We start from the raw sequence: 20,325 nt of genomic DNA on the forward strand, positions 1-20,325 counted from the left end.
ATATCCAAGCCAGAAGGTGGCAAGGGTGTTGCAGAGAAGGACCAGTTGGCAGCAGGATGAAGAGGCGCAATGCAGAATGTATGCCGCTTGATTTGAGCTAGCAGATATTGCATAGAGTGGGAAATGTGCAACAAATTAGCAACTGTACTAAGAATCCTGTGTCCCTATTCAGCCACTGTCCTGAACGTGTTTCTCAATTCTAGTGCAACAGACTCGCATAGTAATCTCCCTTGGATGTTTCTCTGTAGGAGAACTGCTTCTGTTAGCTCAGAAGTGGAGCATCCTGGAAGATTAAAAAGTAGCAGGTGCATCTCTCAGTCATCTCCTCTCTGGACTAAACATACCCAACTCCTTCAACCTTTCCTCATAGGACTTGGTCACCATCTTTGGACATGTTCCAATTTCCTTCTTAAACTGCAGTGCTCCAAACTGAACACAGTACACCAAGCAGTACACCAAATCTGACCAAGCAGAGTAAAGTAGTACCGTTACATCATGTGATCTGGAAACTCTGCTACTGTTTGATGCAGCCCAAAATCGCATTTGCCTTTTTAGCCGCTGCATCACACTGCTGATTCGTGTTCAGTAATATGATCTACTAAGACCCCTTGATTGTTTTTTAAATAACTCAGTAACAGAGAGATGAGAAGTTAATATAGTATGGTTTTGTATATTGATGTATTCAGTTGTAATAATGTTTATAAAATAGGCTGCAATTGCCAGGCCTCCAGAGGCTCCCAGTGGGGAGGGGGCGTACTCACTGGTCACACAGCCATGGTGTGAGGACAGCATTTCTGGATCACACTAGCTTTGTTTGAGGCCAACACGTCGAAGCCAACAATTCAGTAAAATTCAGTAATTTATCCGTAAAACTCCTTCAGCACCATATTTCAAATGAATCAGCTTTCTTCCTGTCAGCTTTCTTCAATGTCCATCTTTCACACCCATACATAGTAATGGGGAATAGCATAGTGTAGATTATCTTGATCTTGGTTCCCAGAGAGACATCTTTATCTTTAAGGATCTTTTCTAGTTCCCTCACAACTGCTCTACGAAGTCTCAGTCTTCTGGTTTCTTGAGTGCAGACTCCCTTTTAATTGATGGTTGAGCCAAGGAATAGAAAATCTTCAACAATTTCAATTTCTTCATTGTCAACCTTAAAATTGTCTAAATCTTCCATAGTCATTACTTTTGTCTTCTTGATGATCAGCTGTAATCCTGCTTTGGTGATTTCTCCTTTAACCTTCATCAGTAGTCGTTTCAAGTCTTCACTATTTTCTGCCAGTAACATGGTGTCATCTGCATATCTTTGTTGATGTTCCTTCCACCAATTTTCACTCCACCTTCCTCTAGATCTAATCCATCTTTATATGTTTTGCATATAGGTTGGACAGGTAGGAACATAACATACATCTCTGTCTGACACCGTTGCCAGTTGGAAACCATTCTATTTCCCCATACTCTGTCTTGACAGTAGCCTCTTGTCTAGAGTACAGGTTGTGCATCAACACAGTCAGATGTTGTGGCACCTTCATTTCTTTTAAGACTCCATAGCTTTTCATGATCCCCAAAGCCAAAAACTTTGCTGTAATCTATATGAAACAAGCTGATTTTCTTCTGAAATTCCCTGGTATGTTCCATTAGCCGTTGTGAATTTACAATGTGATCTCTGGTGCCTTTTCTGAATCCAGCTTGAACCTCTGGCATTTCTTGCTCCATATAGGGTAAGAGCGTTTGCTGTAGAATTTTGAGCTTGTGTGGGAAATTAATGTGATGGTGTGGCAGTTGCTGCCGTCTTTGGCATCCCCCTTTTTTCAGAAGTGGATTGTTGATTGGGCCTTTCCAGTCTGTGGGCCATTGTTTTGTTTTCCATATTTGTTGACAGATTCTTGTTAAGCTAGAGTATGCAAATGCACAATTTGTAGACATTTGAAAACAATCAGAAATCCAATATAGAGCTCTGAAACAAAGCATAAATAATTTAACATAACATATTAAACAGCATAGCAATTGCCAGAGGAACATATTTACAGCACTGACAGTATACAGTATTAGAATCTGCGGTCCCTAACTCTTTAACAGTTTGTCTTTTTAAACCATTTCCTTACAATACAACCCTCCTGCCCATGTAAAAAAGCCTGAATAATTCAGTTCTGCACAGTTTGCAGAAAATCAGGAGCCCTCCTTATCTCCTCCTGCGGCCATTCCATGCTAGGGTTGCACCTGCAGACGAGTGAAGCGCTTGTGGCAGAGTGTTGGTCTCTCATTGATATGAGAGACCAAGGGCATGAGGGGTTTCGTATGTGATAGAGCCAATACCTTGAACGGAGCCTGATAACTGATGGATGGATAGCCAATGGATTGACTGCAGAAGGGGGGTAATAGGCACACTTCACATAGCTCCTGGTAATAATTGGGCTTCAGCATTCTGCACCAACTGGAGTCTCCGAGTTGACTTTGAGGGGAGAGAGATATAGAGTGCATTACAGTAGTCTAGTCTCAGTGGAACTGCAGCGTGGATCCAGGTGGCCAGATCGGCTGTGTCAAGCTGGGGGGAAGGCATCTTCCAGGCTAGACTGAACCTTTTTTGCTGCCGCATTAACTTGTTTTGCTAGCAGCAATGCTAGATCCAATATAACTCCTAGGCTGTTAACCAAGTCTGCAAGGGTCAACTGAACCCCCCCCATGCTTTCCCAACCAGCAACACTTCCGTCTTCTCTGGGTTCCGTTTTGTTTCCTTTCAGCCAATGGACCACAGTTGTCCAGCAGCAAACCAGGACTTCTGCTGCATCACCAGGGGAGTTGGAGAGCGAAATACAGAGCTGGGCGTCATCCACATACTGATGACATCCATCTCCATAGCAACAAATTAAGCAAAGGCTTAATCTAGACATTGAGTAGCACGGGAGGAAGTGACTGGCTTTCAACAGCAATCCTTTGAGTCTATTCCATGAGGAGTTCTGCTGGCAATAGAAGGTAGCAGCGGGCGGGACAGTTTGGCCTGCTCTACAATGGCTGTTCATGTGAGGGAGGACCAATCAGAGCCTCGCTACAAGTGACATTTTACACGTGAAGGACAAGTCTTTCTGGGAACTGAATTCCCTCTCCCCCACCCCTTTTCCTTCTGTTCCTTCCCCTCTCTGTTAGAATCGCTGCCTGAAGAGACAGAGAAAGCCTACGGCAACAGCAGCTTTTGAAAATGCTTGTGGGGGGGAGGGGGAATGCTCTGGAGAAAGCTGACATGTCGGTGAAGCTGAGCAGGACACCCAGGGAAGGGAGAAAGTTGCAGCTGCCCGCCCCCAAAGATCGTTGAGAACAGGCTTGTGACTGGAGGAACGATTTGCAAAAGCTGCTGTTGCCGCAGGCTTTCTCTGTCTCTTCGGGCAGCGATTCTAACAGAGAGGGGAAGGAACAGAAGGAAAAGGGGTGGGGGAGAGGGACTTTAGTTCCCAGAAAGACTTGCAAAAATGATCAAGTGTCCTTCACGTGTAAAATGTCACTTGTAGCGAGGCTCTCAGTTTCCAAAGGTGTGCTAACAAGAAGGCAGAGGAAGGTGCAAATGGTGTAGAGCAGGGCTTTTTTTCAGGGGGAACATGGGGGAATGGGGTTCCGGAACCTCTTGAAAATGGTCACATGGCTGGTGGCCCCGCCCCCTGATCTCCAGACAGGGGGGAGTTGAGATTGCCCTCCGCGCCGCTTGGCGGTGCGGAGGGCAATCTCAACTCCCCTCTGTCTGGAGATCAGGGGGCGGGGCCACCAGCCATGTGACCATTTTCTCCGAGGGCAACCCACTGAGTTCCACCACCTCTTTTCCCAGAAAAAAAGCCCTGGTGTAGAGCCACAACACGAGGGCAGATACATTGCAGCAGCTGGTCTCTCCATTCCTTTAATTTTACAGTCACTTATTCTGGGCAACACAATAAAACAGTTCCATGCACAAAGACACAATAACCACAACAGAAACCCTGTCAGGGCCAAGAGGGTTAATGGGAAGGGGTCTACTCAGCATGTACATCACATCAAAGGAATTTTCTGAGGCATCACAGCTTTGGTCTGTCTGGGGACATCACAGCATCCATGTAAAGGCTCTTTTGTTACCGTTAATTCAAGGAGTCCAGCTCGGGCCTTGTTCTTGCTGACAAAAATAGTGGGGTGTGGCTTCTTTTGCAATAGCGCAATAACAAGCCTGGAACAGATTGCATTTCAGGACATGGCTGGAAGTTAACATGCCTGCATTGAACTTAACCTGTTTGGTGACATCCTGCCTTTTCAAAGGAGGCATCACAATGTGAAAAAGGGCCTGACCTTGTTTAGCATAACCACACTCAGTTGTGTGTGTGTTGCGGGGGGGGGGAGATACATTTGAAGGGCTCCGGTGATGTCTGGAAAGAGGGAGGAGCTTGTTTGATGACGTCACAGTCAACACGGCCATTGTAAGCCAGGCCTTCAGTGGTCCGCTACTATGCTATGGAATGAGGGGAGGGGGGATTCTTAAAGCAGCAGACACATCACGAGCTGGTCCAGTTGCATGCGAGACGGAAGAAGACATCTGGGCATTGCAGCCACATCCCTGAATTCAAGCTGGGAAGCAGATGGAGCAGCACTCCAGGCAGATCTCAAGGCAGTCCGAGGACCTGCAGCACCCCTGCAGCACCCCACACCCAAACCCACAGGGGCAGTTCCCCTCATTCGCTTCCCCACAGCAGAAGCTCCCCGCCAGGGAATCCCCACCGTCCCCACTGCAGCAGACCTTCAGACATTGCCCACAGCCCACGCAGTCCAGGGCAAGTGAGCAGAGGGAGAGGAACTCGCAGAAGAGGCAGGCGAGGGCACAGTGGGCACAGCAGTCTGCAGGAGGAGGGAGAAAAGGGAAAGGTTAGGGACCTGGAGGAAAGAATCCCGGAGGCCGGCCCTCAGCTCCCTGGAGCTCCCCAAATTGCTGTAGCCTCCCGTCGTTTTCCCTGCAGCCCTATGTGGCCCAAGGTGGTGGGCTGGCAAGGATTTCATCCTGTCTCTAGAGAGGTTCTCTAGACACACAGCTCACCACATGACCAAACGATTCCTGCATCATACCACTTCCGGCTGTAGATGGGGGGATTGCATGAATGAATGCTCTCCTACTGAAAAAATATTGCTACACAAAGATCTACAGGGAGTAAAGTTCAGAGAGTAAGGTCCTAGTCCATCCTTTCCCTTGACATGCTGGCTTTCTATGTGCAAGGTGTTTTTTTTTAATATGAGGGAGCATTTGATCCTGCAATTTCTCCTACCTGCACTCTAAAGTCTGTAAGTTCTCAATAACGAGCTATTTGTGTATATAGCCTCCTTTTAACAAAGGGACACCATGCAAGGCCTAACTTGTATTTCTTAACTTGTAGGCAGAAAAGCTGAGTTCTTGCAAGGAGATCTAATCTGACCCAGTAGATCAACTCTTGCAAAGCTTTCTTCCCTTAATAGCCAGAGACATGGTTTTGCAAAGGAGGAAATAAATGCCAGGCACTTTGTTTTGAGGTGAAAATGACAGGAAGAAATGTCAAGTAATGAGTAGGTGGATAGTTTTTTACTCTTGGGGAAGAAGCAGGGCAAAGTGAAGATACTCTAGTGCTCTCTCTGACTCCTCGGGATGCTCACACAAGGTGAAAATGGTGGCATCGTTTGCTGTTCTTGGGTACCTGAAAGAGACTCAACCAGGCCTCCTTTGGGAGTCAACGAGACCTGATAAATATAAATCTGGTTGTTGTGTAAGTCCAGTCCACGTATGCCAGGAGAAATAATCAGAGCCTGGTTGGACCTGTCTAAATGAGGCCGAGCTCTGACCTGGATAGCCCCGGCAAGCCTGATCTCAGAAGCTAAGCAGGGTCGGCCTTGGTTAGTAATTGGATGGGAGACCTCCAAGGAAGACCAGGGTTGCTATGCAGCGGCTGGCAATGGCAAACCACCTCTGTTAGTCTCTTGCCAGGAAAACCCCACCAGGAGTCAGCTATGACCTGAGGGCACTCTCCACCACCACCAAATGAGCCCGAAGGTTGCTCACCTGCCTCAAAGGTCCCAGAAGAAGGTTCGAGTTAGTACGGCATGTCCTTGGGAGCTGGGGGTTAGTCAGTGATAGCACAGCTCTGAAATTTCTAATGCCAGTTCAAGACAGTCTCCAGTCTGGTAGCAGCATTCCATGACTGTCCCGTCAGCCCCACAGCAGCAGCAACAGCAACGGGGGTCAGAGCAGAGCCCCAGAAGCATCGAGTTGCAGCACTGCAGAGGAGGGCAGGAGCAGAAGCCCCAGGGAAGAAGGGGCAGGAGGTCAGAGAACCGGCAGAAGAGGCAGGCCAGCAGGAGGGTGGCGCAGAGATCTGTAGGAAGGAAGGAGAGCAGGGAGACAGAGGCCGTGATTGCAGAGCAGAGGGGCTGACTTGGGAGGATCCCACTAGACTCCGGTCGCTTTCTAGGAGCAAGACAGCTGTGCCTGTTTACACCAGCAGAGAGTGAGATCGGGGTCTAAACGGCCGCTCTGCTGGGTGCCCTTGGGCCAGCCACTCTCAGCCTAACCTACCTCATAGGGCTGCTGCAAGGATAAAATAGGGAGAATGGGGTGGGCAGGGGTGGAAGCTGATTTGGGTCTCCGCTGCAGTGGAAACCTGGGTATAAATATTTAAATAAATGAATAGAAGTCAGCGACAGATAGCAACGATTGGCCGGCATCGGTGATGTCTTATAGCCTCTCCTCCCCACCAAGAAAATTTTGCAAACGTTTTAAATTTTTGTATATTAAAAAAGTTTAAAATGTAAATGGATAATTTAAGATTTTTAAAAAAATAGATGGGCCGCCTCCCTGAAATAAAGGAAGAGCACCGTCCTGAGCACTGAGTCAACTCCCCCCCCCCCCATTTCTCATCTCAACTGCAAATGCGGAAGAAAGGTGGGCTTGCAGCCTGGCTGTGGATCCCACCACAGAACCTTCTTTTTATATCAACTGTCTTGGCCCAGGCATGAGGAAATGGGCCCCCCAGCAAAGCGGAGCCCTGCCTTCACTTTCAGGACAGTCCTGCGTCACACTCCCCTTACCGAAATGGCCCCAATCCTGACAGCGCTCCACTGGGAAACCTGCTCTTCAGCTGAGGCTAAGGGTTAAAATGCGCTTTGCCTGTATGGAGCAGTGGCATGACTAGGAGAGGGTCCTTCCAAGCCTCTCGTCAGAGCAGTCCTAAGCAGGTCTTCTCAGAAGTAAACCCCATGTTAGTTGAGGGTGCTTACTCCCAGCAAAGTGTCCTTAGGATTACAGCCTTTGCTATTCACATCGGGGAGGGTGGTTAAAGAGTCCTTTGCCCAAGAATTGGCTTGTGCTGGAATTGAGTCGGTGGTCAGCTCAATTCCCAATCTTTTCAGCTAAAAAAAGGACCCCTGTTCAAAATTGACTGCTGATTTTAAGTTTCAGAAGTATTATTAGATGCATATTTTTTTCTGCCTCTGTTGCAATTCAATTGATGGGCAGGTCTTTAAGACCTCTTGGTGCCTGTTTCAGAGCAGACAACTAACTGGCATCATAAGGGTGAACTCTGCTGAAGCATCTGTTGCTGGGGAGGAGAGATTTAAAATCTCTTTGGCTCTTGCATTCCATCAGGGGCAGAGTCAGCGACCCATCATGGGCTGTGCAAGGGCCAGAATATGTGGCATCGTGTGGTCTAGTAGCCAGAATAATGGACTAGGATCTGGGCAACCCAGGTTTGATTCCCCGCTCTGCCGTGGAAGCTCGCTGGGCGAACTTGGGCCAGACACACATTCTCAGCCGAACCTACCTCACAGGGTGGTTGTTGTGAGGAAAAAATGGAGGAGAGGAGAAAGATGCAAGTCACTTTGGGGCTCCATTAGGAAGAAAAGTGGGGTAAAAATTGTTGGAAATAGCAATGTCTGGTGTACTGCAGCAGCAAGAAGGGAAGATGAGCCTTCTATGCAGGGGGCAGCAAGGATCACTTAGTTAGGACAGTGAGAGCAGCATCTCTCCTGTTTCCTGGGGGTCATTTCCTTGTCTTGTCTCCTATTGGGCCGAACAGGGCAATATCCTGCTTCTTCTCTCTCCTGCTTCACTTCACTCTCTCTACAAGATGTAGTCAGAGAGCAAGGAACCTATCTCTATCTCTCTTCTTCACTATCAAGTATGTATTTCCTCAAATAAACTTTTTTGCCTCTTTAATCAGCACAGCGTAACTTCTCTGCTCTGTTTTTGCACTCAGCCAACATAAATGAAGTAAAATAAATATGAGAAGTCCCTAGGAGCCAGGAGGAGTATCCCAAACCTAACCATTTCCTCCCAAGGTCTGATTTCCCACTCCTCCTCCTCTGTCTTAACCTGAAGTCCCAAGGAGGCAGTTCCTCCCCCTTCCTCTGCATTCTGCACCCCCCAGTTGCTTGCCTCTTGCCCCAAGCTGGCTCACCACCACCACCAGCACCACCACCACCCCTTCACACAGGCACTCACCATCCCCAGCAACTTCCTGGATCTGCGAAGCTGTTGATTTGCATCTCTTCTGGCTGCTTTTGGAGCAGACGGAAGGGGTAGAGCTGACCCGTTGCTTTCCAGGCACCCGTGGCTGCTGCCTCACAGAGCTCGGGGGAACCCCAAAGCCGTTGGTGCGGGCAGGATAGAGGGGGGCTTTCCCCTGCAGGAACGGGAAGCCGTTGTTGCCAGGGCTGGCCGCGTGGGGGAACTCTGCAAGGAAATAATAACATTGATTGTGACAGAAGGATCTGAAGCCCAAAATGGAGCCCATCCTGTAACAGCTTCTTCAACAATTTTTAAGGTGCCACAAGCTGGAGGAAACTGGGGAGGTGCAGAGAAGCACCACAGTGCTATGGAGAAGTGGGGGAAAACATGCTTCCCAATAGCATCCAGACCATAATGTGTATGGAGAACCAGTTTGGTGTCGTGGTTAAGAGCGGCAGGACTCTAATCTGGAGAACCAGGTTTGATCCCCCGCTCCTCTGCTTGAAGCCAGCTGGGAGACCTTGGGCTAGTCACAGCTCTCTGGAGCTCTCTCAGCCCCACCCACGTCACAGGGTGTTTGTTGTGGGGATAATCGTAACATACTTTGTAAACCGCTCTGAGTGGGTGTTAAGTTGCCCTGGAGGACGGTATATAAATTGAATGTTATATGATCCCAGTGTACATAGGGAATGGAGTTCCCGTGGGTACTTATACATAGACATGGGCATGAACTGCATTACGAACCAAAAAAACCCACGAACTGCCTGATCGTCTGTTCACGATCCGGTGGTTTGTGAGGGTCCATGGCCAATGAACCAGCGTTCGTTGGAAGCCCGGTTCGTTGCATTCACCCGCGGTTTGTGAAGCCAGACAATCAGGCACCATCAATCAATTCCCTTGGAAACGGAGCTGGGGGAATGCCTGAACTCTGTCTGCACTCCTCCTGCCACCCTAGAAACCCAAATCAAAGCCCAGCTTACCTTGATCGGCAGGTCTTCCTTCCAACCATGGAGCTGCAAATTGGTTACAATTGGTTACATGGGAGAAGACACCCAGGGGGGAGGGAGGGGGAAGGAGGGTGTTCTGTAGCCATGGGCGCTCCAATCTCATCCCTGCAAACCCTGATAGGCAGTTCTGATGGCCAACCCCTTGTACACTGGGCCAACGTCAACTGGTAGCTCTAATTGTATCAAGTGGGACTTTCCTGGGAGCCTTGGATTGGAGAGGGTATAACTCCAAGATCCCTATTGCAACCTTTACCAAACTTGGGTGCTGGCTGGAGGAGAGCCTGCTAAACACTCTCTGTGAATATGGGCTCTCTAAGTGCAATGGGGGTCGTTCCAACGCCCACAAACCACGAACCATGAACCGGTTCGGTAACAGAAAATGTTCGTTACGGTTCGTTTGTTTGAGTTCGTCGGTGGCACCGAACCACGAACCATAGGTTCGTTAATTTTTTTTGGTTTGTGCCCATGTCTACTGATACAGCATACAGCACTTTCTGGTGCTCAGAGGCCTGACACACAGGAGTGGTCAAGGCACTGAGTTCAGAGACAGGGCTTTGGTTATAAAGGAGCACAGCTACCCTTCTAATATGTACAGAAAGTATCAAGCTCTGGAAACACTGGATTTTTAATCAAGCATAATAAAACAATATTCCTCCCTTTAATTAATTCTCAGCTACAGAGAAAGCAAAAATGTTGGATGCAAATACAAACCTCGGTAGTAATTTGGATCAGGGATCTGTAAGAAACTTTTGAGAAATTTCACCCTGCACTTGAAATTCCTTAGACATATTTTACCTGTGTTTTTTTTAAAAAATCACCTAAATGCTTCACTTTCTAACTTTCAGAAAAATACTTATTTCTGAAAGATGCCTTATACTCTTGGCAACCAACAAGATGGCTTCCATTCCAACTGAAACGTGTCTTTCATTTCCCACATATGTGTAATGGAATCTGAGCCAGAGGTGAGCTCTGTAGTCTACTTTCCATGCTCACCTGTGAAACAGGCACCATCATTTATAGAGAGCAGGCACCCGTATTCTCCCCTTCGCTTTAGACAACAGCTCGGATCTGGTGTAGATGTTTCTCTGAACACAAGCAGCAGGATTCCCTCCCTCCCCTAGCAACCTCAAAGGCTCCCAGAGTCCTGTCCTTGGATGAAGGGAACCCCAAGAACATAATTTTGGGGACATTTTGTATTTCGGGGCGGGGGGGGGGAGAAAAAACCATGCCCTGTGAGTGCCCTGCATCGTTAAAGGTCATGTTTAATTACTTATGCTTTGTTTCAACAGTGTTTCATCTCTGAACTTGAATTTATGCTGTTTTTCAGATTTCTACAACAACCCATTCCCTATTGTATGTGCTCAGTGACTGCCCTAGCTGTTTATCTTATTGGCTAGCACGGCACAATCTGCATTTGGTCTTCGCGAGAAAGGCGGACTATAAACAAACAACCTCCATGGGACTATTCCTCAAGAGATTATCTGGTTATTAGGAGGTATTCAAAAGTAACCATTATTTATATTCCACCTTTGCTCACTGAAACAAGCGACAGTCGGAACATTCCAGAAACAATACTATGGACTGCAGAAACTTGAAAACAAGCTGAAATCTTCTACAAAAAAGAAAACTCTCTCTCTCTCTCTCTCGTTTGCAATCTGGACATATAAAGCTGCCATTGGTCCATCTTGCCCCAGAACCATCTATTCTGGCAGATACCCCTGCGCCTGTTTTCAAAAATAGCATTTGCTATTTTTCTTTAGCTTTTTTAGCTTTTCTTCCCTCAGTTGAAGAAATATCTTGGCTCCTGATAGCTTCCAAATTTAAATGAGTAATGTAAAGACCTGATTATATGGCATAATAAAGACCATCGTGATCAGCTAAACCAAAAAGATACTTGATAGATATCGGATTGCCTCTTCTGTACTTTTTTCAGGGATGACAAGAAGCTTCCGAACGGTGTGGATCTCTCCAAATAAATCTCGGATATGAATCTTCAAACCACTTGCCACAGATTAATTCCTCAGATCTCAAGAGAACCATCCCTAAGAAGCTTGTGGGATTTGCTGTTGCAAAATGGCTATGCCCTACAGACACGCTGCTTTTCCCTAAGGACGTGATGTGGATATCACTTATCCCCCACAAATTGCTGCTTCCCAGCACTGGGAATGAGAAATGCACTTGCTGGAAATGCAGGGATTCTTGCCCCTCTGAGCACAACTGTGCTACCATGCTTTGTGGTGAAGGTGGCATTTGGCACACAGGTCTGGCTCATTTCGGCCATGGGGGACAAAGCCACCCTGCAGAACGGTCGCTGCTGTTCCTGCCTGCTGTTTCGCTGGCAATTGTTCCTCAGGGGTCTGCATGGGGCAGATCTGTCTCCCATCCTGCTGCCCTTAATGGTGACCAAGAGCAGCCCCTTCATCTTTGCCTCTTGGCAGGGTCACCATTGTCGTTATAGACGGCATCAGCGACTTCAGCGCTGGATGTGCCATAAGCCTTTCACCCACACAGCCAGGCCCTTTGGAACCCCACAACAGCCAGAAAAACCTCCTCCCGTTTCCCGTTCCTAGAGGCTATGCCCTCACCCCTCCAGCACTGAAGCACAGTTGCTGGTTGTCTTTGGCAAGCAACTCTGGGCTCAGCCCAGCCATACAAGAGATGGTTGGCTCTTGAGATCGAAACTTCTGGCCAGGGGCTGAACCAGGAGAGGGGTCACAGTGTGACTACAGAGTGGCGACTAGAGGGGGCTTCTCACTCTCTCTCTCTCTCTCTCGCTCTGAAGGGGGAGCCCAGCACTTTTGGCCAGACACAGCACTAGATTCAGATAGATGGTTATCGAAGGCTTATACTACATAGGAATTGGATGCTTATACTGCTGCAAACTAACACGGCAAACTGACTCCACACCAAAAAGAGATGTTTACATTTACTAGCAAAGGAATGTTTTGGTTGCCTCCCCGCTAATTGCATCTTGTCCCCTTCTGATATATGTCCTCTTCTCTCCCCTCTCCCTCCTCCTCTTCTGTATTTGACCAGTTTGTATCATGCATCTGACGAAGAGAACTTGATTCTCGAAAGCTTATGCTACAATAAAATTGGTTAGTCTTAAAGGTGCTACTGGACTCTTTTTGATTTTGCTACTACAGACTAACATGGCTAACTCCTCTGGATCTCCGTTTGTCTATTGTACACCATTCACACACACTCTACTTGGGGGAAGGGAACCCACTTTGCTTTTTGTCATCGGCCATCTACCCCAAAGCAAATAAAAACCTCGTTCCTTTCTAATGATGGTGACGCTAGCACTATCTGTCTGTTGCACTCACTTGGGGTGGCAGAAAGTCTTGGCCCAATCCTCCCTCCCCGCCCCCTCTCAGCAAAGTTCACTTCAGTAGCCTTAAGGGGCTTGCCGCTTACCATAATTGAGCACCACGGAAGAGTGTTATATCCCACGTGTGCAGAGATAAATCCACAGTGCCCGAACTATCTTTTAGGTTTCCTGGAATCTTGAAGAATTTACATTGAGAAAGGGAGCCAAAAGTTCTTACCTGAGCCTGGAGTGGCATTTGGAGTGTCCGTTGTCCCCCTACTGGATTCTGCATTTCTTCCACCTGGACCATCTGAGCTGAGAGTGGACATCTGGGAGCTGAAAATGTGGGCAAGAGAGGACAAACACAGAGTAACAACTGGATCTCAGAGAATGCTGCTGTGGCATAGTGGGTAAGTGTCTGGGTAGTAAATCAGCACTCGGCTGGGTGCTGGTTCTACTCTCACTACCGCCATGAGCTCTGCAGGTGGCCTGGGAGACGCCACTCCTCTCAGCCCCGGCCATATAGTGGGGATAAGAATAACACGGACTTTGCTCACCACTCTGAGTGGGGCACTAATCTGTCTAGAAGAGAGGTATATAAGCAGTTATTATTATAAATGCTCAGTGACAACCATAGCCTGTACCCTCAGCCTTACACTCCCGTGAGAACTCTTACCAGTATTTATAATGTGTTAACAACGTGGGTAGAAGAGGATGATGTGAATGGCGCTTCTTAAGTAAGGAAAGCTGCTCTTAAAAGAGAAAGCGATTTAAAAAGCAGTTGTAAGGATGCTCACAGAGGCCTATCTTACAGTATCATGGAAAAGATTACTGATATAATACATAAACAAACAGAATGGTTGTGGCACTGTAAAGACTAACAAAATTTTATTCTATCATAAGGGTTGTGCGCTAAAGCCCACTTCTTTAGATGCAATGAATGGATCTTCACTATGTAGGAGGACAGGAAAAAAAGCCGGCCCAGCCATGGCAAAGGTACATGAAATTCAAAAGTACAGTGTGAAATGGAACTACATAAAATTCAAATCTAATCAAGAAAAGCACAGGGGCAATTCATCAGCTAGGAAATACCTATAACAGTTTTATTAAGTTAGTTAACGCCTGTAAGTAGTCAGAAATCCCTAGTCTTTGTTCAAGCTAGGGAGCGAAGATCATGTGAAACCTCTCTTAAGCCTCTTTAAAGACTTCTGTTTATTTTTCTTGCAAGAGAATAACATGCCTGCCCCTGGGGAATGATACACTGTACATATATTCTGATGGCAATGGCTACAATGGTTACCAAGAGGTGGTTGTATTCATCAGTTTGGTGTAGTGGTTAAGAGTGGCAGGACTCTAATCTGGAGAGCCGGGTTTGATTCCCCACTCCTCTGCTTGAAGCCAGCTGGGTGAGCTTGGGTCAGTCACAGCTCTGTCGAATCTCTCTCAGCCCCACCCACTTCACAGGGTGATTGTCATGAGGATAATAACAACACACTTTGTAAACCGCTCTGAGTGTGGCATTAAGTTGTCGTGAAGGGCGATATATAAATCAAATGTTGTTCTTGTTGTTGTTATAACGTTATACCTTAAAGACTAACCACCTGTATTTCAATACAAGCTTTCATGAGTCACACAGCTCACTTCTTCAGATATGTGTAGAAATTGAACTAGGAATCTGTCTTATGGGGAAGTAGGGGAAGAAGGATGAGGCAGAGAGGGAATTCTGTCACAAATCTTACAAATGTAAATTCTGTGTGGGGGAAAAAAAGAAGGTAGAAAAGTTAGGTGTGAATCCTATTATAATATAAAACTTTAAAGTGTGAACTGTAGTCTCTGTGCTCCATGTCGATGTGTCTAAAGCTGACCGGCATGCAAGTGCTTCGGAAAAAACGGGGACTGAAGGACGGCTCTGCCAAAGGACACACCCACCCTTGACATCAAGAAAACAGTGCCTCCTGAAGGAAGAATGCTGAGCTTAGGTCCCTGCATGACAGGTTCCAAAGAGGTGCACGCACATGCATGCATGCACAGGAGGCCAATGATGTTGCCATTGGAGCAAACTCAAACTCTCGGGGTGGTGTGTGAGCCAGCTGAGAAAAGATTTGTATGGCTGGTGTGATTCAGCTACTGGGCCTCTATGAGGACACTTGCCTGCCCTTCTTTGGTCCAGCAGAGGAGACAGATCCTCCTACCGGTTCAGAACAGCAGGCAACTTTCCTCTCGGGGACAAGCTACAAGTGACGAATGGCACAGGTTGGACACTTGTCAGCTTCCCTCGAGTTTTGATGGGAAATGTAGGCGTCCTGGTCTTGCAGCTTCGCTCTCCGACTGCTGTCCAATGGACTTTTCAACCGTCACTTGTCCAACATTCCGCCAAGCTGCCTACATTTCCCATCAAAACCTGAGGGAAGCTGACAAGGGTCCAACCTGTGTCATTCATCACTTGTAGTTTGGCCCTCAGTCTAGGAAGAAAGAGTCCTCCAAACATCTAGGGAGCACAAAGTCCTCTCAGTATCAGAAGTTGGCATTGGAAAGAAGGTAGGGAGAACCAGATCTTGTTCAAATGAAGCTCAGATACAGAGGAGACATCTGGTCTGGGGACCAATTTTTCCTTAGGAAAGCACAGATATGCATGGTCAGACCTGTCATGTCTGTGTATAGCCACGGTTGTCTGTTTATTGTATTGCTGCCACAATATGCTGAAGCTATACTGCCTTATTGATAACTTGATGTGTACTCTCTCTGATCATTCATCATAATCATATTGCAGATGTTACTTGCTTAGGACCCAGAGCTCCCCGGTTATCTTAGAGAAATATGCGAGTCTTAGCTAACTGTGACCTTGGTGTGTCTAGATGCCAGCTTTCACTGCTATTCCCAGATGCTGGAAATACTTTATTGTATACCTGATGCATAGTCATAACTAAATAGATTCTCGCAGAACTCTCGCAGAACTCTTAACTGTCATTTGGAGCGCGGGAAAATCAACTATAACAGAGACTGCTTGATTTGAATTGTCACTTCTGCCAAACTCTATGATGGAGTGCAGACCTGAACTGCATAGATTCTAATAAAGCTACTTCTGCTGGAACCGTGTGTTTACTGTGGATGGGCTTGAGGGGTCTGACCACTCAGGTGCCTGTTTGGCTGAGCAAATTACCACGAGATATGCCACTTTTTGGCTCACAGGTTGCCAGTGGTTTGAAGGGCATGGCCATAGGGTTGGTGAGGATAAGCACAAGTCCTAGGCAGGGATTGGGGATTGCACTGGTGGAAAGAGGCCCTGCTTCAGCAAAGTTTGGAGAATAGTAAGCAGGGCTTTTTTTCAGCGGGAACACGGTGGAACGGAGTTCCAGCGCCTCGTGAAAATACTTGGCAATAGTGTGTGAAAATAATATTACTTCAAAGAATCCCATGTGGTTCTTCCTCATTTCCCTCTTGAGAGTTCCGCCACCTCTTTTCTCAGAAAACCCCCCTGATAGTAAGCATCCTTGGATGAGAGGCTGAGAAACACAGAGGGAAGCCAGACTGACCCTCAAAGGCTAGTGCCCCGATCCTAGAGATCAGAGATGGAAAAGGGAAAAGATGGAAAGGCTGTGGACCTGTCTATGTCGGGAAGCAAAGTTGGTGAAACATTGCAGGATCTTCTGCTGTGAGGCTAAGCAAGATTTCTGTCAGCATCTCCGGGCAACGAGTTGTCTGAATCCTCCTGGCTACTAGATATAAAGAATCTGGATGATGAACCCTTTTTCTGATGTTGCAAGAGCAAGTCTGGCACCCTGGGCCACGGCACAGCTGGAGGGCCTTCAAGAACCACCGTTAGCATGAACTGTATGGTGCGATCCATACAGTCCACACAATCCTATTACCTCTTCCCCACTACTCTGATTACAAGAGGGACAGGAGGGGATGCATCAAGTAGGCACCCCGACCACATGAAAGAAAGACGAGGCTCTCGGGGGATATTCTAAGTAGCTTCCCTCAAAGCAGTGGATAAAAGGGAAATGAGGGGGCAGGGGCCATTCTTCCCCTATTAGGCATGCACAGTCTGAGGTTTCATTTCTGAGGAAGGGGCCTTCATGCCAAAAAGCAAGCTCCGGAGATTTCTGAAGATGCAAAGTGTATGCACAGAGACCACGAAGAAGAAAAACAATTCAGAAAGATTTCTTAAAACTATCAAAATGCCATTGCATGACAAAGAACTCTGCCTGATCGGAGCAGGGGGGAGAAAGCCAGTGATGCTGAAGAATACATCCCTGTACATTCCAAGCCGAACTGCGTAGCAAGATAAATACGTCCCCCAGACAGCCTGTCATACTGAAGATGCCGTCTGCTCTCCCTGAAAGATGGAGGGGGAGAGGCTGCCTCTTTTACTGGGATAATCAACCTGGCTAAAGACTACAGCAGTGCTATCAGCCAGCTGCAAAACATCTGGAAACTTGTCAAAGTCAACATTCAAGGTATGGCTTGTCATTCCAATGTCACTGGGTTAGAGGTCAGCTGGGTGGTACCTGCAGGCAGGGCGCTGGGCTGGTAGTGCAGAGATGAAAGCCACCAGGGGCTGAGGGGTGAAGCTGCTGCTGGGCTGTGGTTTCCTGAGCTTCCCCCCCCCTCCCAAGCAGCCCGGTCAGTTCAAAGCCCTGGGAGGGGGAAACAGGAAGCAACAGGCCCATTAACCTTCCACCCCACTGGGGCTACAACAACAAGGGAAGGCAAACAGCAGGAACCAACGTGTGGAAGGTGGGCGGGAGCCTGGAATCCTGGGCTGGTGGGGGGGAAGATGGTTTTAGTGGGCTGAAGCGGAGGAGGACAGCTGCCTGCCAATGTTTTCTCTTGCAGGGTTCTGTGCTCCCAACAAGAGGCAGAAATGCAATTGCAGGACTTCTGCATCACATGCAGAGATGCAAACATCTTAAGAAACTTTCTTTACTAAATGGTTGCCCATTACACAGCCAATTCACACGTTACAAAGACCTCGTGTCCACCCCAGGTCCTGTTAATCAGATGTGTGTTGAGAATTCCATGCCTGAAACGGAATTGCAGGGCATGGGGAGGCTCAGTTTGGACTGGGCCACAGTGCATGGGAAATGGAGGGCTTGCCTCTTCTCCCCATGCCATTTTCCTGGCTGCAAAGAGCCCCGGGGAGCTGCCCTGCACGTTGAGCTACAGGCGTGTTGTTAACTGGTGATGTGTTACTCTCTCCAACAGGACAAAAAAGCACCTCGCTGGGACCATTTGGGGGTCATGTGAGAAATAAGGCTTAGTTGGGATCCGAATCAGGCCCAGGTATACCTAAGAATTAAGTTCTGTATACTGAACTCCTACACCACATTTGTACATAGGAGATGCAGGTGGCACAAAGGTGTACGTTGTCCCATTACAGAACCTGCCTTCCCATGGAACTATACAAAAAACAGATGTGTCCGTTTCTGGGAAATAAGGCTGTCCTGTGCTTGTCCACCCGTGCTCTTTCAGCAACCCCACTCTCAGGGCACTCTCTGGAGCAGGGGTGCACCCTCCTAAGTGCACAGACTTGAACCCTTTCCAAAAGATGTCATTCTACTAAGGATGAGGCTGTCATCCTAAACAAACCTACTCATGCTTGATCTTACTTGAGCCCCTTCGGTGAGGCTTACTCCCAGGAAAAGTAAGGCTGTGAACTCAAAACACTTTTCTGGGACTAAGCACATGTGTACTTACTTCCAAGCAGACCACTTAGGAGCACTCTCTAAAGGATTGCTCTTAAGTAGGTCTAATCAGAACTGCCGTGTTATTCAATGGGCTTACTCCTGGGAAAGTGCCTCTAGGATCTGCAGTCTTGGTCACCCTAAAGGCAGTTTTAATCTCCACCCTTTTGTCTTGAAAGTCTGTGTGTTTTCTTTTGACGCTTGAGATTGAAAAGTCCACAGGGCAGAGAGATGTCCTGCTCTGCTGTTGTGTGGAGAGTGTACTAAGGACAGAGCAAGAACCACCACTGCCTGAATTAAACTGAACCACCACGCGACACGTGAAGCAGGGAAAAGGTCCAGCGCAGGAGACATATGGGGGGCCCAACTGCATGCGACCTTGTGGATCTCTGACAGGATTCCCAGACATGTGGCATAATCTTAAAAAGCAGACATGGGGGCAGGGGGTGGCTGGGTCACTGCCCTAGCACAGGGGAGAGGGAATTTAACCCTTCTCAACCTTCTTTCATATTCATATTGACCTAAATGTCATGTAGCCATTTGCCCATGCCAGTATTAAGTGCATGATCCAGAGATGCTTTAGTGTTGTACTGTATCTTATGTAGTAACTGACAAGAACATTCCTTAGCTGGCAGAGCGCAGCATGTTCATTAGAAGATAGCTCGCTACGTTTTGCACCAGCTGAAGTTTCTGAGAGACCATTCCCCCCCCCCTGCCCCACCCATGAAAGCAGGAGAAAAATATTTCTTTTACATTGAACTGCTGCAGGAGACTGTTTTGAAATGCCATTTAAAATGGTAGCACGGGAAAAAATCTTGCACACCCCTCAATGCAAGAAAGAGGAGCATAACTGCCGAGGACAACGGATTTCAAACAGAACTTCCTGACAGCCTCTCCCCAATACGGAGGGCAGGGAGGCTGGGCGAGGGGAAGAGGGCAACATTTAAGGAGCCCTGGTTATGTAGGGGGAGCATGGAAAGGGTCGCGTCGGGTGAATCATGTTCATATGACATTTGCTTGAGTCTAAGGCAGCAGTGTGACATGCCCCTGATTAAGAAGGAGAGGGAGCTTGGCCTCCCCTCCCCATCTTGTGCTGGTCCTGGATAACGATGAAACTGTATACAGATCTCGAGAACTTTACATCAGAAATACTTCCCCCCCCCCCACAACCTGCAAAATCAAAAGGGAAAAAAGTGCACACACAACTACATCTAGGAAGATGGCAGAGCACATAAATACATGAACAAGCGTATCCTGCCACAAATGCACAAACTTCCAGAGAAACCGCTGTCAAGATTAAAAGAGAGAATTTGACAGGCAAATGCAAGGATGTAGAATAAAGAGTTGAGGGGCTGAGAAAGCAAGAGCTCCGAAGACTCCAAGGAAGCCCCTTGCCCCAAATGCCCCCGTTTACCTGAGCACAGCCCCTGTCACAGACGCAGGTTCTCTTCTTACTCCTCCACAGCCCTTTGCCACGCTCTCTCTCTGTGAGCCGTCCACGCTTGCACTTTGGCACAAGCTATTCGTCGTCTGTCTTTCATGCCCATTCATGATGGACTGGCCGAGGCTCCAGCCCTTCTGTTGTTGTAACATCCTGATCAGAGCCCAGCTGGATAGTTGGGGAGGGGGGGAAATCATATCACATGAAACAGCCACGCCCATTGGCTTGGTGCTGGGCCAGAGAGGTTCAGCTTAAAAGAGTTGCTTATCTCTATCAAACTTCCACCGGACCGTAAGCCGCTCCACCCCAGATGCGATTGCATCTCAGTGCCTGGTATAAAGGACTGCCAACGCTCCAGAGGCAGCTGGATCTCAAGGCAGGGAAAGATGCGGATGTAGGGAAGG

General features: G+C 47.8%; 1 protein-coding gene across 1 annotated transcript; it reads right to left on the reverse strand.

The window, feature by feature from the left end:
- Positions 1 to 3,882: 3,882 nt before the first annotated feature.
- LOC129346562 (myoD family inhibitor-like) lies at positions 3,883 to 20,013 on the reverse strand. The gene is made up of 4 exons (XM_055003903.1): positions 19,895 to 20,013; positions 13,032 to 13,129; positions 8,471 to 8,701; positions 3,883 to 4,848 (listed from the first exon to the last, which is right to left on the reverse strand). The coding sequence occupies exons 2-4, from the start codon at positions 13,120 to 13,122 to the stop codon at positions 4,577 to 4,579; spliced, it is 594 nt and encodes a 197-aa protein (XP_054859878.1). The 5' UTR covers positions 13,123 to 13,129; positions 19,895 to 20,013; the 3' UTR covers positions 3,883 to 4,576.
- Positions 20,014 to 20,325: the final 312 nt, after the last annotated feature.

The sequence above is a fragment of the Eublepharis macularius genome, chromosome 19 (assembly GCF_028583425.1).
Source record: "Eublepharis macularius isolate TG4126 chromosome 19, MPM_Emac_v1.0, whole genome shotgun sequence".
NCBI lineage: Eukaryota > Metazoa > Chordata > Lepidosauria > Squamata > Eublepharidae > Eublepharis > Eublepharis macularius.